This window comes from Nicotiana tabacum, chromosome 8 (assembly GCF_000715075.1).
Source record: "Nicotiana tabacum cultivar K326 chromosome 8, ASM71507v2, whole genome shotgun sequence".
NCBI classification, from domain to species: Eukaryota; Viridiplantae; Streptophyta; class Magnoliopsida; order Solanales; family Solanaceae; genus Nicotiana; species Nicotiana tabacum.
The window spans coordinates 193,049,115-193,075,495 of NC_134087.1; the positions used below are offsets into that span (position 1 = coordinate 193,049,115).

A 26,381-nucleotide genomic window follows, 5' to 3' on the forward strand; every position below is an offset into this window, starting at 1 on the left:
ATGGTGGCGGATTTGGTGCAGGTGGTGGAGTCGGGGGTGGAGGAGTTGGAGGTGGAGGAGGATTTGGTGGTGGTGGAGGCGGTGGCATAGGAGGAGGATCAGGTCATGGTGGCGGATTTGGTGCAGGTGGAGGCGTTGGCGGTGGAGCGGGTGGAGGAGGAGGTGGACTTGGAGGAGGAATAGGAGTTGGTATTGGGATAGGAATAGGTGTTGGTGTTGGTGGTGGAGCTGGTCAAGGGGTAGGCGTGGGGAGTGGTTTTGGTAGCGGAAGTGGTGGCAATAGTGGACGCCTAGACAGTAAAGCTAAGCGTTGCTGCCTTTAAATGACAAAGCTCCAATGAATGCGATTAAAGGAATGTGCTTGTGTTTGTATTTTTGCTTTTCCCAACAATTGTATACCCCTTTAAGTTTCAATTTCTCCTTGGATTAAGAGCAAAAAAGAAAAAAAAAAAAAAAAAAGAAAAGCTTTTGCTATGGAATTTGTATTTCTAGTATATAGTGCATACTTATTGAATTTGTATATTTCATGATAATGTATCTTGGTGATTAACTGATTATGCTGCGTTGGTTGGCATTGAGAAAAACTGAATTTTTATTTGTCAAGCTCTCCAGTGGTTTGCTACTATGTATGGGGATAATTTAAGTCTATGGAGTTCTCTTAACCATATATAAATGCTTAATTTGATGCATCAAAATACTACCCATTTTGAAATGGAAACTAAGGGATGACTACTTTTATCATCGTTTCTGTTTACTATATGCTTTAAAATCAAGGTCGCACAATTTTTAGAGCAACTAATTATATTTTTAAGGTTGGCAACCAAATTTATTCTTTTTTTTTTTTTTGGTTCAGTAAAGCAACCATATATTTTCTTTAATGATAGGTGCAACTTTCTTGTAACAGTAATTATGTATAAGTTATGTATATAGTGATGAAATCAAAAGCTTATTTTAGAGGCACAAAGAAAAGTACCACGTCATAGTTGAGATTTGAGATCTAAACATGTAACCTAAAATACATTTTGAACCCCCTTTTATTATTACGCTAGAATATTACCATTTATGTATAATAAAGCAATTTCACTTTCCCTATTTGACCAATAAAACTTTTCGACAAAAGAAATCCAATTAAACCCCTTCAGTTCACCTAGCACTGCCACGTATGCGTGCATCCTTCTTATCCTACTCCATAATATAAGCAAATTTATATATTTCAATGGTGAGGGGTATATGTATTGGTCAAAATCTGACTGTCACGATCGAGCTGATCAACGTTCCGCTCAAGTGATCAGGCAGCGAAAGATAGTATATCCCGCCCCTAACCCTTTCCCGACATCCGACGAGTCGGAAAGAGCGGGGCCTAAAAGCACGACTAAGACACATTGGAAGCAAGAGGACGTCGGGTCAAGCAAAGGGCAAGGGTGCCACGACTATATATAACAAGGGAAAGCTTTCAATGAAGGAGGCGGGTCCTCCTATCTCTCCCTAAGGCTAAAAAGCTCTCTCATAGTATTCTTGATAGAGAGGAATTAATCTCTAGAAAAATATGTAAAGTTGTCTCCTCATCGATTGATGGGAGACACAATATTGAATCTCAATAAGATCATTTATATTTTCTTCATCTTACATATGATCCATACTGCTAGCTCTTTGATCTGGAATTTATTATGTCTGACTAAGATTTACCCCTTCATCTTCTTTGATTGATTTGTTCAAAAAAGTTTCGATATCTTTTGAGTCAAATAATTTGGCGCCGTCTGTGAGTATTTCTTAGTGAAATTTCCTAGTCTCTCCCAGATCAAAGACAAGAAATACGAATACTCACCAAAAGGAGCGCGAAGGAAAAATCCAACCCACGCAAGACAAAGGAGCAGTGCAGTAGGGGGAGGATAGCCAAACAAAATTATCAAGCTTAAAAACCTTTACCCCATAAACTATCGATACGCCAAACAAGGCGAACGACGTTACCAATCAGTTCTCTCCCATCAGACCACCAGACGGGGCAAGGAAAGTTTCATTCTAACTTGCCGCCTAATCTCTGCTCAAGTAGGAATACAATGATCGCGCAGGCGAATGAATAAAAAAACACCTCAATTAAAGGACGAAAAACTACTGCAAAACAACTGTGATACCGCCCGCCGGTGATACCTCCGAGCCGGAAGACAGGAGCCAGACAAGGAAATTACAATTTGTGCGCAGAGTGAACTTACGCAAAAACGCAACGTTTCGCATTCTACGACGTTGTACCTTCCGTTGCGAGCAATGCCAAACGGATTGGGACTCTCCCAGAAGATATCTGGCTCTCTAAAAATTGGGACTGACGACAGGTTACTATTTCGATAAGTTCGAAATGACACCCTTCAAGGCCAAGGGCCTTCGATAAAAAGAGAAGAGTTCGACCTCGATCGAACGTCGACGGGTTGCTATTTTGATAAGTTCAAAATAACACCCTTTAAGGCTAAGGGCCTTCGCCAAAAAGAGAAGATTTCGACCTCGATCGAACGACGACGGGTTACTATTTCGATAAGTTCGAAATAATACCCTTTAAGGCCAAAGGCCTTCGCCAAAAAGAGAAGAGTTCGACCTCGATCGAACGTCGACGGGTTACTATTTTGATAAGTTCAAAATAACACCCTTTAAGGCCAGGGACTTTCGCCAAAAAGAGAAGATTTTGACCTCGATCGAACAACGACGGGTTACTATTTCGATAAGTTCAAAATAACACCCTTTAAGGCCAAGGGCCTTCACCAAAAAGAGAAGAGTTCGACCTCGATCGAACGTCGACGGGTTACTATTTAGATAAGTTCGAAATAACACCCTTTAAGGCCAAGGGCCTTCGCCAAAAAGAGAAGAGTTTGACCTCGATCGAACGTCGATGGGTTACTAGTTCGATAAGTTCGAAATAATACCCTTTAAGGCCAAGGGCCTTCGCCAAAAAGAGAAGAGTTCGACCTCGATCGAACGTCGACGGGTTACTATTCTGATAAGTTTGAAATAACACCCTTTAAGGCCAAGGGCCTTCGCCTAAAAGAGAAGAGTTCGACCTCGATCGAACGACGACGGGTTACTATTTCGATAAGTTCGAAATAACACCCTTTAAGGCCAAGGGCCTTCACCAAAAAGAGAATATTTTGACCTCGATCGAACGACGATGGATTACTATTTCGATAAGTTTGAAATAACACCCTTTAAGGCCAAGGGCCTTCGCCAAAAAGAGAAGAGTTCGACCTCGATCGAACGACGACGGGTTACTATTTTGATAAGTTCGAAATAACACCCTTTAAGGCGAAGGACCTCTCCAAAAAGGGAAGAGTTCGACCTCGATCGAACGTCGACGGGTTACTATTTTGATAAGTTCGAAATAACACCCATTAAGGCCAAGGGCCTTCACCAAAAAGAGAAGATTTCGACCTCGATCGAATGACGATGGGTTACTATTTCGATAAGTTCGAAATAACAGCTTTTAAGACCAAGGGCCTTTGCCAAAAAGAGAAGACTTCGACCTCAATCGAACAACGACGGGTTACCATTTCGATAAGTTCGAAATAACACCCTTTAAGGCCGAGGGCCTTTGCCAAAAAGAGAAGAGTTCGACATCGATCGAACGACGACGGGTTACTATTTCGATAAGTTCGAAATAACACCCTTTAAGGCCAAGAGCCTTCGCCAAAAAGAGAAGCGTTCGACCTCGATCGAACGTCGACTGGTTACTATTTCGATAAGTTCGAAATGACACCCTTGCCTTCGCCAAAAAGAGAAGATTTCATTCTCGATCGAATGACGACGGGTTACTATTTCTATAAGTTCGAAATAACACCCTTTAAGGCTAAGGGCCGTCGCCAAAAGAGAAGAGTTCGACCTCGATCAAATGACGACGGGTTACCATTCCGATAAGTTCGAAATAACACCCTTTAAGGCCGAGGGCCTTCGCCAAAAAGAGAAAAGTTCGACCTCGATCGAACGACGACGGATTACTATTTCGATAAATTCGAAATAACACCCTTTAAGGCCAAGGGCTTTCGCCAAAAAGAGAAGAGTTCGACCTCGATCGAACGACGATGGGTTATCATTTTGATAAGTTCGAAATAACACCCTTTAAGGCCAAGGGCCTTCGCCAAAAAGAGAAGGTTTCGACCTTGATCGAATAATGACGAGCCACTATTTCGATTAATTTGAAGTACTAAGGCCAGAAGCCATCAGGAAGAATAGAAGGAAAGAAAAAACGAGACTCGCCATACAGGCGCCTATCTTGCACCAAAGCCATAAGCAGTTGAAATAAAGGTGAAGTACAAGGCAAATAACGAAGAAAAAACTCTCCTTTATACAAAGTCATTGTGCGGACTATTGTCGCTTACATATGGCCCAAGCTAACGATAAAAAAAAAGTGGGGGAGGGGGGGGGGAGAAAGAAGAATGAAAAGGAAAGGGGAAATAAACAACGACAACAGACAACGAACAACTATAAAAAATAAATAAATAAAATATATAAAACAAACAAACAACTGAAAGTAAGTATAGGCAAAGACAACATTCTTCGTTCGGCGTCATCACCACCACCACCATTACCATCACCATCTCCAAGAAGCCCTCTATTACCATCATCTGCACCCCCATTAGCTTCAGGTATCGCCGCATCATACCTATAATTGATGCGAGCCTCCCGCGTTTTCACTCGCGCTTCTTCATAGGCAGCCTTAGTCACAGTACCCGCCTCCCCCAAACTCTTATATATATCCCACTGGGCTTCGGCGTAAACCCAAATCTCGTGCACATGGTGGGGAACGGCGGTGGAGGAAGACTCAATCTGAGCCAACAGTCGCCCATTTTCTACCTCCAGTTTTGCCACCCAATCTCCTAGAACCGATGCCTCTTGATCGGTCTCGCTGATGCGCTCCTCGAGCCTTGCCTCCATGAGGGTAGCCGTCGCTCTTTCTGACTCCCGTTCGGATTGAAGAACGGGGATGGTATTCTCCAGGGCCGCCGCCCTTGACGAAGCCTCGGACCAAGCACTCTCAATTCTCTCCAACCCAGCGACCTTGTTCTTCAACACGCTTAATTTCCCCATCCATTCCACGCTCATCACCTCGACCTTGATCAAGTTCTGATCCATCTCCGCTTGTATAGACCTCAATATCTCCTGCAGATGCTCACATTTTGTGACGACCCCCTTGACCAACTCGAGCTCCTCGTCCTTAATTCGAAGTTGCTCATCGAGCACACTCTAGCTGCGGAAAGCTTGCATCAACTCCTGGTCCCTTTTCTCCAACTCCTCACCAAGAGCCCGATTACCGGGGTTTGCCTTCAACCGCTCATGCATCTCGCGACACTTGTTGCGGTAGCGATGATATTTCTCCAATATCTTCAGGAAAATCTTGGCCCGAATGTTGGCCCTGCGAATGCTTTCCACTTCCACCATATATGTCTGAAAAATGCAAAGACAGGTTAAAATCGTATCATCAAGAAAGACTAGGGAAAAGCGAAAGTGAGCATAACATACTCTCAAGGCCATAGCGGACACCTCATCCATCAGATCAACATCAGGAATGAACCGAAGGGTCGCATTCTCGGCTTCGGAGCACAACATGCTGAACCGCGACACCAGATCCTCTGTGTCCCCCAAGAGATTGGTATCCGAAGGGATCTCAAGAATACGAGCTGAGCCTCTCGCATGGACCACCGAGTGAGTAAGGCCCTCCTCAAACATCCTGACATCATCAGGGTCAAGGTCCGACTCGGATTCGTAATCGTCGACCACCGCGCCTTTCCCTCTTTCGGCAGCCGAAGGGGGAGCACGGCCAACTGTAGAAGATGAGGGTACGTCCGAAATTATGACGACGGCCTTGGAGATCAGATTCTCCGCCACGACAGGTTGCTGATCACCGACAACGATAGGAATTTCTGATTGAGCCGAGGCAACGGCCGGTTCCGTCCCTACGGGGGGAGCCATGACAACACCCTCTCCAGAGCCCGTTGTGGGAGAGTCGTCCAGATGAATCACTATTATGGGTGCAGTCTCAAACTACACTCTCCATCTCTTCGACGGCCCCTCCTCTTCCCCAGTAGATGGTGATTCACCCGTCGGGCGAACAACACAAGTCTGGACCTCGTCCTGAGAAGTGGCCCTCGTAGGAGTAACCAAGGCCACAGATTCAACTGAAGCAACCCTCGATGAAGGTCGGGCGATGGGTACCACGACAAGATGAGCAGATGAGGCCGGCTGACGAAAAGCTAACAGAGGAGCCTTTTCTCTCCAAACTCTTCGTGACATCGACAAACGACACATAAGAAGCCAAGTAAAAATAGAGGAAGAATAACAGACAGAAACATCATCTCACCTGTAAGAGGCCTGCGTCCGAACCTGTCATGAAAGGTCAACCATGTGTGAATCCCTACTGTATGGGGAAGGATGACACCCACCCAGTCATGGATACCTTCGACAAGCGGAGGGGGCAATCTCTCAACTGCAAAGACATGATAAAATTTAGTACCATAATAGAAAATGGTCGGGCATCTCACCGACTAAAGATATAAAAACTTACGCGCAAAGTTCCACTTTTCAGGGAATCCTATTGGGTCTGCCACAATGTGCTCAGTCCGCACGTAAAAATAATTCTCGTAGAAACGACGGTTGGTCCTGTCATCTATATTTACCACCAGGCTCCTCGACCCCCTAGGACGCATGTGAATCATCGTACCGCAAATAAGTTGAGGGGCGAAGATGCTAAGCAGCATATGGTCCAAAGTGACATCACGACCGGTGAGTTCCGCGTACTTAAGCAACATAAGGAATAACTTGTACAAATACGACGAAAGTTGGGGGGGGAATACCTCGTAAAAATGGCAAAAATCCACCACCAACAAAGGAAGAGGAAATGTGTACCCTACAAGGAAGGGGTAGGCGTAGAACACACAGTACCCAGGGCGGTCGAAATGAACTATGTCTTTCCACACTGTCGGCTGCATATCAACGTAATTGGGGATTCCCCACCTTTCTTTCAACTCTGCAATATCTTTCTCTCTCATAATGGAGCGGACAGGTTCCGGTTCAACCTCGGCGGGAGTACTGAAATCGGTCGACTCTCTCCCAGGGTGAGGCAGGATCTCAATCATTGATGGGATTTCCTTATCTTCCACCGCATCTAACCCTCTTGCGGCCTGAGCAACACTTTTCGGTACCAGACTAATGACAGATAGATTGAAGCGAGAAGAATCACCAACCATTTTGATCAGAAGACACGCCAAAGAAATAACGAAAAGAAGGGATGAAAATTTTCAGAGAAAAAGAGGGCAAACAGAAACTTGGGATATCAGAAAGGAAGTATATCTGCAGAATTCTCTCAAGTAAAAGGTTCAGAAGTGTGTCAATCGAATGATAAGCTCCCTCTATATATAAGAGACATAAATCCCCCGAGCACAAAACCCAAGAGTCGCTAATCGAATCTGATAGGGCACGAAACGTTTCAGTTCCCCAAGAACGTGTGTAATAATAGCGGTAACCACAAAATAACTCTTTGATACCAAACGACGTTTCGGTTCCGAAATCGCCGCAACGGTCCATGGGAATCGAAGGACCGCCGCCACTCCGCCAAAAACCCAAGAAATATAACTAAGGAACGAAGAGTCAGAAGTCAGATTTCGCTCGAATTCGTAACAATCATGATCCGTCTGTCGAGCCCGACAGAGGACGACCCCGACAGACGGATGGACTAACTGTATTGGTTAAAATATGACCGTCACGACCGAGCTGACCAATATCCGGCCCAAGTGACCGGGCAACGAAAGATAGTATAGCCCGCTCCATACCCCTTTCCCGACATCCGACGAGTCGGAAAGAGCGGCGCCTAAAAGCACGACTAAGACACATTGGAGGCAAGAGGACGTCGGGCCAAGCAAAGGGCAAGGTGCAACGACTATATATAGCAAGGGAAAGCTTTCAATGAGGGAGGCAGCTCCTCCTATCTCTCCGTAAGGCTAAAAAGCTCTCTCCTAGTATTCTTGATAGAGAGGAATTAATCTCTAGAAAAATATGTAAAGTTGTCTCCTCATCGATTGATGGGAGACGCAATATTGCATCTCAATAAGATCATTTACATTTTCTTCATCTTACATATGATCCATACTGCTAGCTCTTTGATCTGGAATTTACTATGTGTGAGTAAGATTTACCCCTTCATATTCTTTGATTGATTTGTTCAAAAAGGTTTCGATATCTTTTGAGTCAAACAGTATATGTGCATCCTTCTTATACTATAAGATATGCAAACATTTAGTATATATATTTCTATGGTGAGGGTATATCAGGTATCGTTTGTTTCCAATCTAGAATATTTAGGGATTAATAATTTTGGGATTATAATTCTGGAATTATTATTCAATATCAAATGTGAGATAACTAATACCAAAATATTTGATATAAAACTTATGCCGATATTAGTTAATACTTATAATTAAACATGAGATAAATATAATCCTAAATTTTAGTCCCTAGTTCTTGGGTGCTCTTGATTGGATTCTTCTATTATTAATTAAAAGTTTTGGGTCGAGTCTTCAGATTGGAAAAACTCTTGAGGTGAATCCGAATTAATCTGATACAAATACGGACATAAATGGTATCCCCAGAATCCAATGGAACACATTATTAAGATCGAAATATGTCTACCCTCTGTAAATTAGATGCTTTTTAGCTCTAAGAACGTTTCCTGCACAAGAACAAAATAGACGTGGATTACACGCCGGTCAAACAAGTGTTTCTTTTTCAGGCAACTTGCAACATTGGATTAGGTAGTATTCCTCTTTATTATCCCTTTTCAATATTTGACCAATTGAACAAAAGAGTCAATTCCCACCTCATAAAATCGAGAAACTAAACTTCCTTTAATATTTTAGTACTAATTAGGTTAGACTACCGTGAGTATAGCTTTCTTGAAATATAAATAGTTAAATAAATAAGAAGAATTAAACGATAGAAAATTTACTACCACCTTAATAATGTGAAAAACCCACCAAGGTGTATAATTTGTTCTTTATCAATGAGAATTGCTCACGCAACATAGGTGTAAATTCGATTCCTATTTTTGTCCATTCTTATCCATTTCTTGCCAACATCTCTATTGTGTAATTAGAAAAAAAAAGCGCAATGACGATGTCTCTAGGAGACTTTTCTCATAGTAAGCTTATTGCATTTCCAAAAGCATTAATAGCTTGTTTGGCCAAGCATTTTTGGTCAAAAAGTATTTTTTTGGGTAAAAAATTCTTTCCAAAGTTAAGGTAAAAATACTTTATAAAAGTTTGACCAAACATTAATTACTATTTAAAAATATTTTTAAAATTAATTATTTACATAAAATTGCTTCTCACCAAAAGTAAGCTAACTTTAGAAGTACGACCAAACAGTCTATTAAGATTATGTCACTACGTTTTTGCTACACTTTATATGGGTACTATTACCGTTTAAAGTTTCAAATACTCGATTTGATTATAATTTTTTTTAACACACTTTCAAAGAGATGTTATGTAACTCTACTAGTTATATAATTTTTTTCTTTTAACAAGTCAAAAACATGTGGATACTGAATTTTAGAATGATAGACTTCAATTTCAAATAATTGAGTTTTAAATTTAATATATATATATATGATATTTGAAAAGATTTATGTTCATTCGCTCTGCGAGCGAAGCGGTATACTGAAAAAAAGAAGTGACTACCTTACTTAATATATATATATATATATATATATATATATATATATATATATATATATATATATATATATATAATGAACTTTTGACAATCTAAAGCCTTTTTTGTAAAAACTTGGCTGAACTCATATTTAGACTTTAGCCTCGCCCTGCTTAGCAGCAAAAGTTGTAATAAGATGATAAATAGCTCATTATCCTTAACCAAATATTTTAAATTCGAGCCTTAGGATCCGAGTGTCTGTGATAGCAAGCCACACTTTACCTCGATGTGAATTTGATTTAATCTAGTCCAAAGCAATGGAAAACGGAAAAAAAGAAGAAAGGAAGAACAGATTACTGCTTCAGAAAATAAGAAAATGTATTTTTCCTATATTTAAAGCTCTTTGCCGACGCTAGTTTTTTGGTGGCGTAAGCCGCGTGGCAGAAAAACAAGTGTATCATTTAAAACAAGTCCACCTCTACTCTCTTCTCAAATATCAACCCCACTTTCTGCACTTTCCACAAATAGCAAATTTCTCTGTCCAAACTCTCCTTACCCAGTAGAAGAAAGAGGAAACTTTGCTGAATTTCAGTTCCCCCCCCCCCCCAAAAGAGCAGTTAATTTGGTACTAATATCAAAAAAATGTTTGCACAAGTACAGCTTCTGTTTATGGTGGTATTCTTAGAAATGTCACTAATTTTGTTATTTCTCTTCAAAACCCCTTTGAGGAAACTAATAATCATGACTCTTGACCGAGTTAAACGAGGCCGTGGACCGTTGATTGTTAAATCTGTAGCTGCTACTGTTCTTGTGATCATGATTTACACTGTTTACTCTATTAGGGAATTGCAGTCTCGCCCTACTGATACTGTTAATCCCACTGATCAAATCCTTCTTGCTCATCAAATTCTCCAAGCTGCTCTTATGGGTATGTTTCTAATTTTTTGTGCAGGTTTTTAATGTGTGTTTGGTTGTTTGTTTGAATTCCTTTTATGATTAATTCATGGGTGTGTTTATTTTTGCCTTTTTTTCAAACCCTTTTGTGTGTGTGGGGTGGGGGTGGGGGTGGGGGTGGGGGTAGAATTTTCTTTTTATGGTTATTTTTAGGAGCAAAATGAACAAGTTAGTATTTAGTGTGATGCTATGATGTACTTCCTTTGTCCCATTTTATGTGATGGTGTTTGATTGGACTTGGGGAAGGAAGAAAGACTTTTGAAATTTATTGCAGGCAACCTTACCTTTCATTTCTGCAAGAGGCCAAGTCGAACGTGTGACCTCCTGGTTATATGGCAGTAACTTTAAGGCTCCCTTCACTTTTGAAACTTGTGTTCTAGAACAAGAAATCCGTGTGCTATAAATATCTCATCCGTGTGCTATAAATATCTTATCAAGGCTAAAATGAAAAAGTTTAAAGTTGAATTATTTTTATATATGGAGAGGTGTCAGTTCTTTTAGAAGAGACACTGAAAATGGAAGTGTAACACAAAACGGACAGAGAGAGTAGTTAATTGGATTTTCGGGTATGTTGAAGCAAAATTCCTTGGTTACTAGCTCTCAAGTTCCAGTTAAATGCAAGTACAAAAGGGTTCAAAATTCATGGACGGATTTAGTTTTTAAGCAGTAGGTGTCATAGCACGCTGGCTTCGACTTGAACTGTATATATAGTTGAGCAATTTTAAAGAAGTATATATTTCTTATGAATTCCGCTCGCTGCCGCTGACGTAGACTGGGTAGAGTAAAAGCAAGCAACAAAAAGGAAAACAAAGGATATGTAGTATTGATGATCCAATGTGTAGAATACAAACCAAAAATTTAGGGACTTGAATCCTTGCTATTATCAATTGAGTAATCAGTGACCAAGAAGAATTCGATAGAATTTTTTTTCAAGAAGAAGACGGAGAACCCGAGTAAGAATTCAATACCGAATTAGTAGAAGCAAGTAGTCGATCCAATTAATGAATATTCATGCTTGGACTCGACTATAGAGTATAGCCTAGAAGAAAGATGAAGGGAAACTCATGCAACTAATCATACTTCAAAGTGATCCAAGTAAGATTCAAAGTAGTAGAGAAAGAAGTGAGTGGGCGATGCTCAATACCTAGGTAGAGGCTCTTCTTCAAGCTAACACTTGCGCCAATATTTCGTTCATCAAAGTATTTTTGCTAATTGCAATGAGATCTATCTATTTTTTGGGATGAAAATGAGATCTATCTATTTATAGCAGTGCTATGACCTACACCCATTAGGGTAATAATGTAAGGCATTGGACTTCGAAAACTAAGCTTAAAATGGCAAACTAGGATTTAGGCTGTGATCAGCAAAAGAAGAAGGGATGCATTAGCGATGATTCCTGGTGCATACGCACAAAATAAATTTGTAACATTCAGGGAGGTTTCTAGATTGACCAGACGGAACACATCTAGAGTGATGCATCACCAGTGCAGTGATGCATTCGTAACTGCACTGGTTGCATTAGCATTTCAAGGCTGTGCTTCCTGATGGCTATGAAATGCTTTAGATGTGTTTATATCTAGTGGGAATGCGATAGCATCTCTAAAATTGTTGTTCTTCTTTTGTTTTTCTTCAGAGTTTGAGTCTGTAAAACTTATCTCCTTCAAGCATCGTTCCATGTATTCATGGGTCTAAATTGGCTTTCTTTGGTACCTTATGTGTGTGTGTGTGTATGTATAGGAAGTTAGCTTTCTTTGGTTGTAAGCTCTCTTGTACTATGACCTCTCCTTTTTTGGGGAAGATTCAACATCCCCGAGTCCGCATCAGCCACAAAACAGTAAGTGGGTGCATAAATAATTTACACCCGTTATTAAAATGCCAGATTCGCCCTGGTTGGAATGAGCATTCTTAAAGAAAAGCTTGTATCTAGATTTGAATGTCTTATAAACAGTTATTCGATGTCAAACTTGTCAAAGGAATGTGTAAAGTTGCTTGAATGTGCGTCTCCCATAGAGATTGTTTGACTGGTGAAGATGGACCTTAAGGAGAAGAACCCTCTCTTAAAGAGTGTTATTGGGACAATTCATGGGGGAAGGGGTTAAAAAGAGTTTCATTAGGACATGTAGTTTGGTGGATCAGAGTTATGCCTGAAGGCTAAGCATTCAATTGAAGAACTATTGCGATTTTGCTTTAGAAGTTCTTTCACAGCATAAAAAGTTGGTGGTGCTCAAGGTGTGATCAGTGGCGAATTCAGTATTTGAACATTATGGGTTCGAGTTCGGGATTCTATCACAACTCATCTGATTTATTATCTGATTTAATGGGTTCGAAATTTATTATTTATATTTATTTGGCGGATTTCTTAACACATGTATAGGGTCTGTGCAAAGTGGTAAGGCTTTGCTCACGGTTTCAAGCCGTGGAAACAGCCTCTTGCAAAAATATAAGGTAAGACTTGTGTACAAAAGACCCTTGTGGTCCGGCCGTTTCCCGGACCTCGCGCATAGCAGGAGCTTAGTGCACCAGGCAGCCTTTTTTATATATAGGTTCCGAGCAAAAGCTATTGGGTTCCGATGAACCCATAAGTTGCCTTCTATGTCATCCCCTGGGTGTGACGCAGAAACTGTCAGAAAGATTTTTAATTTATCTTTTGCACTAGCATGGCATGTGATAGTAGAGTGTCTATGATTCAAAGAGTGCCAACTGGCTAGAGTTTAAACTTTTGTTCCACACTGGTGGTACTATGTTACTTCTTCCCCAACCCCCCCCCCCCCCACCCCCAACCCCCACAAATTTTGCTGTTTGACTTGATTGTGGCCGAGTGACAATGAAAATTTTGTGTTTTACAGTGTAAAAAAAGGTGAAAAAATGGGGCACATGCACTGTTTTTGCCACCTAATACTAAAATATGATATTAGAGAGACTTAGATACTATGTTGCGCATACTCTTCAAAGTACTGCTGCATCCGTATCAGATCCTTCAAAATTACACTACATTTGAGGGAGACACGCGCCCGACAACATTTTCAGAGAGTTCAAGCAACATAGCTTAGATGCAAGTTGGAGTTCTATTCTTAATGGTGACTGATACAAGTTGCTTCCTTTATTTTAGATCCTTAAAGGTTCCAGAGGTGAAATATGTTAAGTTATTCAACATATGATGTGATAACACACGGCCTTTTGCATCTGATTTACATGCATAAGAATATTTAGCTGGTAAAATTCAGATTACATGGTTTAGCCTATCTGTTTGAAGCAAGTTTCTGCATAACAGGGTTCAAATGCTTTTAACTTTTTGCAGGATTTTGTCTATTCCTTGGACTGATGGTAGACAGGCTACACCATTACATAAGGGAGCTTCGCTTACTTAGGAAGACGATGGAAGCTGTAAAGAAGCAGGATCGCGCATTGGACAATGGCAAAAATGGTGAAGCCAGTAACCTAAAGGATGAAATCTCCTCCTTGAGGAACAAGGTAAGGCAGCTGGAATCCGACAACGAGGCAAAAGAAAAGGAGGTAAAATCTCAGAAGGCTAACTCTGATTCTCTTAAGGGTCAATCTGAAAAATTGCTGCTTGAATACGACCGGTTGCTGGAAGAAAACCAGAATCTTCGAAGCCAATTGCAATCAGTTGAGCAAAATGTATCACATTCCGATAGCAAAAAGAACACCTAGAATAGCATACATCTGTTTTCTGGCCATCAACTATAGTAGTTACTCTTGGGAATTTTGGTTAAAGAAGTGTGTTGTGTAGCTCGTTTTTGTCATCATGATAGATTCTTGTAAAATGGTAGTAATATACCGTATTATCCTAAACCCTGGATTATCCTAAACCACTCCTGTTTTCTATCTTTCACTGTGCTTGAAACTATTTTTGTGTTCCCAGTGGGGGTGATTATACAACAATATTTTGCTCTTTGAGGGAGTCTTCAGATCTTTTTACCTAGCAAGGGACCATTTCAGTGATGTGGATAGCAGCATTTTCAAATTATACCGTATGATATCATTTATAACACTTTAAATGTAAATTTAAGAAGTCAGGTAGGTTCAATTCTTGTACAATTTTTGAAGTTCTGATAGTAAGAATAAATTTTAAGATAGGTTAATTGTAAATATCTTTTGGGTGTTAAGAACTTACCCGTGCTTAATATGGCTACTTGGAACCTACCCATGCTCTGCGCAACTACTTGTAACCTTCTCGTGTTCAGCACCGACACTTGGAACCAACCCGTGCTCAACACAGTCAGTCGGAACCTTGGAACTACCTACTCGTGCTCACCACTACCACTTGGGACCTAACCACATACCTACTCGTGCTCACCACTACCACTTGGGACCTACCTGTGGTTCCTACCTACTCGTGCTCACCACTACCACTTGGGACCTACCTCTGCTCTGTGCGGCTACTTGTAACGTTCCCTGACTCGGCACAACCACTTGGAACCTTTCTCAAAGAGCCAAAAGAACCGTGCTCAGTACAACCACTTGGAACTCACCCGTGATCTTTCTCAAAGAGCCAAAAGAACAATAACAACAACCCAGTGAAATCCCACAAGTAGGGTCTAGTAGTGTGGACGCAGACCTTACCCCTACTCCGGAGGAGTAGAGAGGGTGTTTCCGATCAAAGAGCCAAAAGAAAAACAAAACAAATCTTTTACCAGCACACTACCATGATTTCTTTCTTGAAAGTAAACAAAACAGAAATAGGTAACAGTAAGGAGCAAAAATGAAGAACTAGAATACAATAGTTCAAAATTTACACCTTTGAAGATCTACGTACATACAACTTAAATAAACCACAAGACTCTCCAAGCTGCTGTCTAGCTCGTTGCTTTATGAGCAAAAGGTTGATTTTATGAGCAAAAGGTTGATTTCCTAAAAGGGCAGCATGCCCTGATAGAGATACATTTGTATAAATATATATATATACTACAATTACTAAGTTTCGCTCATAAACTATTGTTCCTCGCCCGTATTTATAGAATTTAATCGCCTTAGTCTCTGGTCAAGCTCTGCCATGACCGCCGGCTCCTGCTTTTTCCTCTGTCTTGAAATAGTAGTGGTTGTCATAAAGCCAATTTGATCAAAAGCAACCTGAAAAAAAGTTGTTCCAAAATTCTAAGAATATGTTGTCCACAGCATTATGCATTGAGTTTAAATTCTACGCATGGACAATGTATAGATTTTGTATACCATCAGGTTAAGTTAACCTACAATAATAGATAACTATATCTGGTTAAATGGAACTGATGGTGCAAAATTTCTTTTCGGTCAATATACATAACTTAAATCTTTATGCATATGAAATCAGACACTAAACTTCACAGGAAAAAGCATCCCAGCTTAATCCTTTAAATAGGTACTTGAAGATATGACCATAAATAGAAACATGAGTCTAGCGAGAATATGTTACCGTCAACAAGTCATCAGGATCAAAAAGTTGATGAGTGCTTCTCTGGATGATATGAATTATATCTCCGACATGATGCACAGTCAGCAACTCTTCTTCGTTCATCTAGTCATTGGCATATTATAGGACTATCTTAGTATTCGAAATTCAGTTCTAAGCTAATGGAAAATTGAGAGGCAAGAAAATCAACAGTGAAAAAAGTTATCATAAATGTGAAACACAAAAATATTAGGAATCATTTACCTTAAAAATTGCCAATGCCACATGAAATAGAAGATTTGCACCTTCATTGAAAAGGACATCCCAGACCCGTAAGGTTGTCTGTAATGAAATAGCAGACGCAAGAATCATTAACCAATACGAGATAATAGAGCGCATGATCTATTTCGTAGCAACTGACACCACACAGAGAGAATGAGAGACTAAGATTGTTGACCTCAGAAGGCAAGCTTTTGGCGAAAAGGCAGAGAAACCACTCCGTGCAAACAAGAGAAACATCAAACTCCAGTGCATCCAAATGAGCGGCTATCCTGTACTTTTCCTCATCAGTATCAGAAAACAGCAGAACTTGTAAAAATTAAACATTCATGCTAATGACGAACATCTGGGAAAAGATAAAAGTACCTGGGACATTTTTTGGTTAATAGATCCTTGAAAACTCTTTGTTCGACATGGCATCCAGACAAGTTCTTTGTATAACAGTCACTAACTAATACATTCTCTAAAAGGACAGCAATCATCCAGAAAGCATCTTCTTCGGTTTTCATCACAAGCAATAATAATGCTGCAACATAGTTTAATCCCTGCAAAACAGTGAACCCATTTAGACCACGTATCAACTGTTGGAAAAGCAAAATGAACACTAATTGGATATAAGTTCCACGAAGATAGCAAACATACTTCCATAAACTATTGAAAGAAGAGGGGAACAAGAACAATGTGCTGGGTGATTTGGAGCATTCCGAGAGTCGTCGAGATTTTGGGTATGGTAGGCATATAAAAGTTGAGGTCGAGGGGCTATGCGTGTCATGAACAGGGGAAGAGTAAGCGAGCCAGACGAAATCCCAGTAAAATTTTGGAAAAGAACGCAGGCAAGGCAGGTTTGGAGTAGCTCACTAGGTTGTTAAATGGCATTTTTTATGACGAAGAAGATGCCCGAAGAACGGAGGTGGAGTACAATGATCTCATTGTACAAAAACAATGGTGATATCTAAAATTGCAACAACTATAGGGGTATCAAGATACAAAACCATTGCATTAAGTTTGGGAGTGGATGGTGGAAGAGAGGGTGAGGAGGAATGTGTCTATTTTCGAGAACCAATTCGGATTCATGCCGGGGCATTCGACTGCGAAAGTCATTCACCTCGTAAGGAGATTGGTAGAGCAGTATAGGGAGAGGAAGATGGACTTGCATATGATATTCATTGACCTAGAGAAAGCATACGACAAAGTCCTAAGGTAGATCCTATGGATATGTTTGGAGGCTAGAGGTGTTCCTGTAGCCTACACTAGGGTGATTAATGGCATGTATGATGGATCTAAAACTCGGGTGCGGACAATGGGCAGAGACTCAGAACACTTTCTATTTGTGATGGGGTTGCACCAGGGATCAGCTCTTAGCCCATTTTTACTTACCCCAGCAATGGATGCGCTGACGCGTTACATTCAAGGGGAGGTGTTGTGGTGCATGTTATTTACAGATGACATTGTACTAATTGACGAGACATGCGGTATTAACGCGAGGTTTGGGGTCTAAAGATAAACCCTAGAATCTAAAAGTTTCAAGTTGAGCAGGATCAAGACATAATACTTGGAGTGCAAGTTCAGTGATGTGACTCGTGAAGCAGACGTGGACATAAGTCTTGATACACAAGTCATCCCCAAGAGAGGAAGTTTTAAGTACCTTCGGTCAGTAACTCAGAAAAACGGGGAGAATGGCAGGGATGTCACACATCGTATTGGAGCGAGGTGGACAAAATAGAGGGATCGCATTCGGTGTTTTGTGTGATAAGAATATGCCACCAAGACTTAAAGGTAAGTTCTACAGAGTGGCGGTTAGACCGACTATGCAGAGTGTTGGCTAGTCAAGAACTCCCATGTCCAGATGATGAAGGTAGCAGAAATGAGGATGTTGAGATAAATGTGCGGGCATACCAGGATAGATAAGATTAGGAATAAAGATATTCAGGATAAGGTGTGTGACCCCATGGAGGACAAGATGCGGGAAACGAGGATGAAATAGTTCCGACATGTGAAGAGGAGAACACAGATGCCCTAGTAAGATGGTGCGAGAGGTTAACCTTGGTAGGTCTGAGGAGAAGTAGAGGTAAGCTAAAGAAGCATTAGGGATAGGTGGTTAGGCAGGGCATGGCGCTGCTAAATATAGATAGAACCCTGAATGAACAAGCATCCACAAATGTCGATTCATTCAAGCAAGAGAGTGCAACAATCCTTTCCTTTGACACTGGTCCCATAAACGAGTGAAAAATTCCCGAGAAAATGAAATGAACTTCTTTTCGTAAGGCAAGAAAGTCGCCTAAGGAAAGTAGAAGTCAGCTTACGAGGATATGACCCTTGATAGGAGAGTGTGAAGGTTGAGAATTAGGATAGAAGTTTAGTAGGTAGTCGAGCATTTTCCTTGTCCATACCGGTAGTAGTGTCAGTTTTTTTTATTATCTTGCTGATGTTACTGCTTGTTGCTACTGTTTTTTTTTTCCCTACCTTTCCTTGAGCCAAGGGTCTACCAAAAAACCTCTCTACCTCCTCAAGATAGGGGTAAAGTCTACATACACACTACCCTCCCAAGACCCCACTTGTGGGATTACACTAGGTTTGTTTTTGTTGTATTGGATATAAGTTTCGACATCCTTTTCTCTAAGTCAAATACATTCAAAGCCAAACTTATGTCCAAAATACTTTTAAATTGTGAGAAGTTGGATGCTGCATGCCGTTTGGTTAAAACCTAAAGCAACTGTGCTAAATATATTACTATTTGATGTAGAATAATCAATTACAAAAGCAAACATCACCTTCATTATTAAAATGGACAAACTGCAGTGAACAATCTCGCTGGATATTGCAAAAAGCACAAATAGGATTGAATAGTTTAGACCTATACAACCATGCATGATTGATAAAATATTCTTGCTCCTTATGTTCAGGTTCAGGAAAAATATTTCTTTGGAATAGTTTCATTTGCAGATTGCACGAGGAGAATGACTATTTATGGAATGAAAAACATGCTATCAAAAAGTCATATTATGATTCAGCTTCAATATCGGACTGTATACATCAGGAACACTTGAACCTTAAAATTTGACGGCATTGTAGCCCTTGAAGTCTAGATTCCAAAAAACAAATTGAGCACAATATGGATATGCACAAAATTGGCAGCGAACCAGCATAGCTATGCTGGATTTTGCCGCAGCTACGCCAGCAAAATGGAAAAAAAAGGGCAGTGACACAGCGCAGCCATGCTCGATTTCACCACAGCTGTGCCAGCATTATGGACGTGGATAGGCAGATATCCCAGCAAGCCAGCACAGTTGTGCTGGTTTCCAACACAACGATGCCCAGAGTTGATTTCAGATTTCTGCATTTTAGGAAGAGGATTTCCTTATTCGATTGAAACTCAGTAAAAGCATGTTTAAGGTTGGTCAAAGAAGGTTTTAACAGGTGGAGCTCACTAAGAAAAGAAGAAAGATGGAAAGAACGACCAAGCCAACATTCTCTAACCATGTTGATGTTTCCTTGTGGTCCGGCCCTTTCCCGGACCCCGCGCATAGCGGGAGCTTAGTGCACCGGACTGCCCTTTTTTTTTCATGCTCATCAAGAGTATACTTTTTTTATTTTAATACTATTACTTGTTTCAATTGTGAGTTTAGCCCAGCGAAGATCGAACAGAGAAGTTTCCTTGAGCGTTAGTCTGCTTTGATTAATATTATGTCAATGTCTACGACAACTTGTACAAGAGAAACTGAGGGGGACTTTAGGAGATTTGTGGTCAGTGTGAGTCTAAACTGAGTGGGTGACCATGACTCAACCATAGAGGATTCATGATTTTAATACATGTTGAACTGAACAAGCCCAAAAGTAAAGTGAAACCTCAACTTAGAAATACTCAAGTAGGCATTCTTTGTTGAGAGGAACTTTTAAATTAGGGATCCTATTATTTCATGATATTAATATTTAAAATTAAATGAACAAGAACGCTTGAAAAGGTGCAGTTGAAATCAATCCCCTAGCATTGTCTCATAGATTTCCACCAAAGAATTGCATTTCTTGCTCTTGCCTCCAATACTCTTTGGTTAGTTTTCTTTTCCGTTAGTTTTCGCTCCTTGTAGCTTATTCTACATCTCAAACAATAGTATAGCATAATCCCCACATATGTTGATTTGTTAATCCTCGTAGGATGATACTATACTTACTACTTCATTACATAAACTGATTAGTGCGCTTAGCATGGCAATTTAATCATGTTAGAAAGAAACAAAGATATATTGACTTTATCAAGTTTTACATCAAATATAAGTATACACTTAATAGAGCTAAAAGGATACTTTCTTCAAAAGAAAATTAGAGCTAAAAGGATAAAAAAATTGTATTTTAGAATAAAATAAAGTGTTAACAAGGAAAAAGAGATCTAAATGGTCTAACTTCATATAACATATGTAACCCTATAAGCTGGGCCTATTCTAGCTTATAGACAGATAAATAATCTAAAACAAACGGCAGTTATATAGATGTGTGTGTGTGAGAGAGAGAAAATGACTACATGGCCTCCCCTGTAAAGTATGGCAGCACGGAGAAAATATAAAGTTGATAGGATTAATAAAATAATTTCTTTGGCCAAAGTAAACATTATGATCTCACAAAGAAAAATAGATCTACCTGGCAGTAGCCAACATCAGAATCACGGAAAGAATAGGCAACAAGGACACGCCTTAGGGCAGCATGACCCTCAGGAGTGTCCAACCATGGATGACCAGGAAAGGTTCGCGGGAGGTCCTGCAAGTAAAGAAAATGTTGAAAATCAATCAAAATAAAGGTGGTAGTACCAAAGCATAAAAAATTATGTATCTCAATTTTCTACATTTTTTTCAAGCTTGGGAATAAATTATGCGACATAATCCTATCTTTTAGCAAAGCAAAAATTCTCCTAGAACTTAAAGCAGAATGTCAATATGAAGACACCATAAAGCTTTAATTGCTTTATATGTGCACAACGAGTGAACCTCGCTCTAAAACAATAAACCTCCCAGAACTAAAAGCGTTTATGCGGACTTTAGTCCACAGATAAGGAAACATCAATATGAAGACCCTCTTTAATTGCAAGACTGGCACTTTAAAAGGACACAACGAGTGAATCATTCTCTTCACATATCATGCAGCATATATAACAACCTGCGCAGAATCCTGAACAGTTAACGAATCAAAACAGGAAAAGAAAGTCTAGTGCCGCTCTTACGAGTGTGAATAATCTTTCACTTAACGAATCTCTAACGACTCCACGTGAAGGCTGCCATGAAAATATCAAGCCGAGGCAAGTTCTAGCACATACACTATAATACTCATTATTAGGGCCTTGTCTTATGAGAGATCTCAGCTTATCAATGCACATTGAATCCTTGATCGGGGTGGTAATTTGTATCCAAGACCAAGCCTATTACATTTGAATTTTGAAAATAGCCTAATGACTTGTGCATGTTTACTAATTAAAGAACATTTGTCTGTTACACTTGTAAACTAAGGCAAATATAAGTAGTCAATCCTTGGATGTACATCTTTCTCTATAGATAATAGGCAGGCTTAACTACTCAAAAAAGTTAAAAGAGTATTAAGATAACCAGTGCATGTCCCCTCAATCCCTTCTCTTTTTCTAATACCACCAAGAAATGCCGAATCACTTATCCAATATTTATCTGTACAATGAGCTATCTTACAGCGTAATAAATACTTCTCCTTCTCAAAACTTTTTCCACATTGGAATGTTTGATTTTTGGCTAAATAATCATCTTGTGGACTCACTCTAATTATCATATTCACATCTTCAGAATCCATCATAATTTAGGTCATAAACTGTGGCATGCAAGTGAAACATTTGAAACTGCAAAAGCTTCTACACACAACAAATTTGTCCGTGCCAAAATTTTTTATAATTATACTTCATAACATCCTAGAATTTCAGCCTCTAATAAATGACAAAATTCACATCTAGAGCATCTATGACCACAAAAAATAGTCATCAACAGCATCCATCATGCTATCAAAACACCAAGTCTCAACATAACGTGCAAAAACTAGCCAAACCATAAAAAAGGGACATCAAATGAACAAAAAACATGCTCAGTAACAAAATCAAAACTTTCCATTGAGTCTCAACAATGTATCAATGTAACATTTGACCAAGAAACTCACATGATCAATCTGCTTAGTTGCAGGTGTGACCTTATCCTGTATAGCTTTGGTCATATCCTCATAATAACTATCCGGGGCGGTCGATTTCTTCTTTGCTGCCCCTGATAGTGAAAACCACACCTTAGGCCTCAAAACAGGTGGGATACCTTTCCTAATAAGCTTCTTGAGAGTAATTGCATTCACCAAAGCAGAGAACTTTAAGGATGTTTTAAGTGTTGATGAAACATGAGTTTGCAAATACCAATTAGCACCTTTGCTTGCTTCTAATGCCCACCAAACTTTCCCTTGTTCCCTAACTTTTTCCCTAACCTCATTCAACACATTTACATCATCAACATTCCCTTCAACTGTAAATCCATATAGATCTTGAAATTTTACAGTTATTTTTGCCCTTCTTGCATGTATACTTGGCCTCAAAATTGGAACTTGTGATTGGTATTCAATTTCCATGTCTTTCTTGCTATGAGTTCCATACATTTTTGTGAATTTTTACACAAAAGATTGAGTCTTTTTTACAAATGGATAGTCAAGAATTTAAAAAAAGGCCATTTTTGGGCATCAAATTGCAGAAAAGAGCTGATAAAATCAGATATAAGGACAAAGATTGATTATTTTTTTTTTAGAAATGGGGTTTCAAAAATTCAAAGAAAAGCCTTTTTTGGGGCATCAAATTGCAGAAAACAGCTGATAAAATAAGATAAAAGTACAAAGATCGATTCTTTTTACAAATGGGTATTCAAGAATTCAAAGAAAAACCTTTTTTTGGGGCATAAAAAAACTGATAAAATGTGGATTTTACACAAAAGAAATGGTCAACTTTCAGATAGAAGAATAAAAATTGAGTCTTTTTAAAATGGCTATTCAAGAATTTAAAGGAAGACCATTTCTTGGGCAACAAATTGCAGAAATAAACTAATAAAATCAGATAGAAATATAAAAATTGAGTCTTTTCACAATTGGGTATATAAGAATTCAAAGAAAGGCTATTTTTTTAGCATTAAATTGCATAAGGAAACTGATAAAATGTTGATCAACATACGGATATCACAAACCTATAAAGAATATAGAAACAATATAAGATTAAAAGAAATGCTAAAATGGGAAAATGCCTTAACAGTTAAAGGGGAAAAAGAAGATAAATTATGGGCAGATGAAAAAGGGAAGTTGGATGATTGAAGAGGGAGGATTCAAATGCAAGGAAAAATACCCCCTCTAATCTCTACATTCAAAAAGAAAAGAAAAGACAAAAAGTTCTTTCAAATGCGAGGAAACTAAATTTATTAATTAAAAAGGCAAAAAAGAAAAGATTTTGTAGCCTTAAAAAGAGAAAAGAAAGAGAATTTTAGTTACTTAATATAGATATGCATATTGAGATGTATATATTCAGAGTTATAGCCCGTTTGGCCAAGCTGCAAAAATAAGCTTATTTTGAGAAATGTTTTTTTTTTAAAAGTGCTTTTCTTAAAAGTACTTTTGGTGAGAAACAGTTTGTATTTGGCTAATTAGTTTGAAAAACATTTCTAAGCAGCAATTAGTGTTTGACCAAGCTTTAAAAAACTACTTTTAAGTGTATTTTTCTCAAAAGTGCTTTTGGAGAGAAGCTATATTTTTCTGCTTCTGCTTCTCCTCAAAAGCACATTTTTTCCTTCCAAAAGTTTGGCCAAACACCTAAATTTTTAGCTAAAAGTGCTTTTGGCAAAAAAAAAAAAAACACTTTTGGCCAAAAAGAAGCTTGGCCAAACAGGCTATTAGACCAATGTGACTTGTCACTTAGTCATGATAAGGGAAAGACTTGCCTATGACACTAATAGCATGTTTTGCCAAGCTTCTTTTGATGAAAAAACATTTTTTGGTCAAAAGTGTTTTTTTCTAAAATTAAGGTGTTTGGTCAAGCTTTTGAAGGAAATAAAGTGCTTTTGGGGAGAAGCAGAAGCAGAAAAGAGTAACTTATTTCCAAAAATACTTTTTTGAAAAGCACTTTTGAAAAAAATACACTTAGAAACAGTTTTTTAAAGCTTGGCCAAACACCAATTGTTGCTCAGAAGTGTTTTTCAAATTAATTAGCCAAACACAAACTGCTTCTCACCAGAAACACTTTTGAAAAAAACACTTTTAAGAAAAAATACTTCTCAAAATAAAGCACTTAAGCAATGGCTTGGGGCCCAGCTTTTTGGGGGCCCCACTTTTTTCTAAAGATGTATTCTATTTATTATTTAAAAAAAACGTACATATAAAAATATTTTTGATTTCTTATTTAGTGGTATAAAATTAAGATCACTAGATGATAAGAATTTGAAAAAGCATAACCTTGAATTTTCTATAACACATAATATTTATTCTATATATTGATGATTTAGATTTATTTTTCGAACTAAAAGTGTTTAGAGAAATAATAAAAGTAGAAGATAATGATCTAATCGAAATACTCAATCAAATAAAAACGGTTGATTCTTTTCCAAATACATATATTGCTTATAGAATAATGTTAACAGTTCTTGTAACTGTTGCCTCAACCAAAAGAAGTTTTTCAAAACTAAAATTGATAAAACCTTATCTAAGATCAACAATGTCTCAAGAGAGATTGAATAGATTAGATATATTATCAATTCAAAGGAAATTATTAGAATAAATCGATTATAAGATAATAATTAATGATTTTGCATCTAAAAAGGCTAGAAAAGTAGACTTGAATTAAAATATATATGATGATCTTTCCTTTTTTAAAAATAAAATAAAAGTTAGGGCCTCTCTGTGAAGTTGGGCTTTAGCTCCCAATCTTGTTGTGCCGTCCCTGTATACATTCTATACGTTACATTAAAAAATTATTCAAAAATTTTACATATTTTTGTGGCTACCAAATATAAATAATTTCTGACGCGGGCTAAAGTGAAAAAAGTCCTAATATATTTGATTATGTTTTGAAGTAAGGTGTTACGTTAATATAAGGTAAGAGCTTTAACAGTGAGTTGCTATTTAAATTTCAGATGACAAATGTGATTTTTTGATGATTAATTAATGGGAAACATTGAAGAACTTGTTGTTTGCTTTAGAACAATTTACACAATGCCAATTTATCAATTTTTTAGTAAAATTGCACGGGGTCTATTTGGTCGCCCTCATTTAACATATACTCATTTGTTTTTAAAACATTTTAATTTGTACCTACTTTTTAAATAACTTCGACCAGCTTCCTTCTCCTCCTCCTCCTCCTCCTCCTCCTCCTCCTCCTCCTTCTTCTTCTTTCTTCTGCTGCTGTTGGTGCTGCTATGAAACTTCAGTTCATGGGATGATTGCCATAAATATGTTTATCAGATTATTTAAAAATAAATTATAAATAATTACGTAAGTTAGTAGACAATAATTTGTGAATATTTTCACGTATGTAAGTTAGTAGACAATGATAATTTTGTTGTTTTCACATTTATTGTTTCCAAAATTTATGATTTAGACGTTGTTGGCAATCTGATTATTTATCTAGTATGTTAGAAGACTTTTTCAAAAACTTCAGCTTATATAATGCTGAAGTTTTACAAATGAACTAAATAACTTCAGCATCTTCTGTTAAAGTTTTTGAAAAAGCTTTATGACAAAACTAATGAATCCAGGACAAAAAAACTTCAGCTTTTAGTGCTGAAGTTTTTACAAATGAATTAAATAACTTCAGCATCTTTTGATGGAGTTTTTGAAAAAGTTTTATGAAAAAACTAATGAATTCAGGACAAAAAAACTTCAACTTTTAGTGCTGAAATTTTTACAAATGAACTAAATAACTTCAGCATCTTCTGCTGAAGTTTTTGAAAAAACTTATCCAGGACAAAAAAACTTCAACTTATTTAGTGCTGACGTTTTTATAAATGAACTAAATAACTTCAGCATCTTCTACTGCAGTTTTTGAAAAAGCTTAATGACAAAACTAATGAATCCA

At 38.5% G+C, this 26,381-nt stretch overlaps 2 protein-coding genes across 2 annotated transcripts; one reads left to right on the forward strand and one right to left on the reverse strand.

Moving 5' to 3' along the window:
* Positions 1-10,108: 10,108 nt before the first annotated feature.
* Positions 10,109-14,484, forward strand: LOC142162902 (uncharacterized). Its single transcript, XM_075219961.1, has 2 exons — positions 10,109-10,606; positions 13,931-14,484. The coding sequence occupies exons 1-2, from the start codon at positions 10,321-10,323 to the stop codon at positions 14,302-14,304; spliced, it is 660 nt and encodes a 219-aa protein (XP_075076062.1). The 5' UTR covers positions 10,109-10,320; the 3' UTR covers positions 14,305-14,484.
* An 871-nt stretch (positions 14,485-15,355) lies between these two features.
* LOC107817234 (uncharacterized) lies at positions 15,356-23,680 on the reverse strand. The gene is made up of 7 exons (XM_016643031.2): positions 22,457-23,680; positions 20,930-21,046; positions 16,664-16,842; positions 16,476-16,569; positions 16,283-16,360; positions 16,043-16,144; positions 15,356-15,723 (listed from the first exon to the last, which is right to left on the reverse strand). Exons 1-7 carry the CDS (start codon positions 22,931-22,933, stop codon positions 15,586-15,588), a joined length of 1,185 nt encoding a protein of 394 aa, XP_016498517.2. The 5' UTR covers positions 22,934-23,680; the 3' UTR covers positions 15,356-15,585.
* Between the last annotated feature and the right edge of the window lie 2,701 nt (positions 23,681-26,381).

What these genes read in the sequence shown, in the direction of transcription:
- LOC142162902 (XM_075219961.1), top strand. Translation starts at nt 10,321, where the DNA reads ATGTTTGCACAAGTACAGCTTCTGTTTATGGTGGTATTCTTAGAAATG. An exon ending in TCTCCAAGCTGCTCTTATGG is followed by an intron (nt 10,607 to 13,930) that starts GTATGTTTCTAA and finishes AACTTTTTGCAG; the next exon opens with GATTTTGTCTATTCCTTGGA.
- LOC107817234 (XM_016643031.2), bottom strand. Translation starts at nt 22,933, where the DNA reads ATGTATGGAACTCATAGCAAGAAAGACATGGAAATTGAATACCAATCA. An exon ending in TTAACCAAAAAATGTCCCAG is followed by an intron (nt 16,570 to 16,663) that starts GTACTTTTATCT and finishes GGAAAAGTACAG; the next exon opens with GATAGCCGCTCATTTGGATG. An exon ending in CCAAAAGCTTGCCTTCTGAG is followed by an intron (nt 16,361 to 16,475) that starts GTCAACAATCTT and finishes ATTTCATTACAG; the next exon opens with ACAACCTTACGGGTCTGGGA.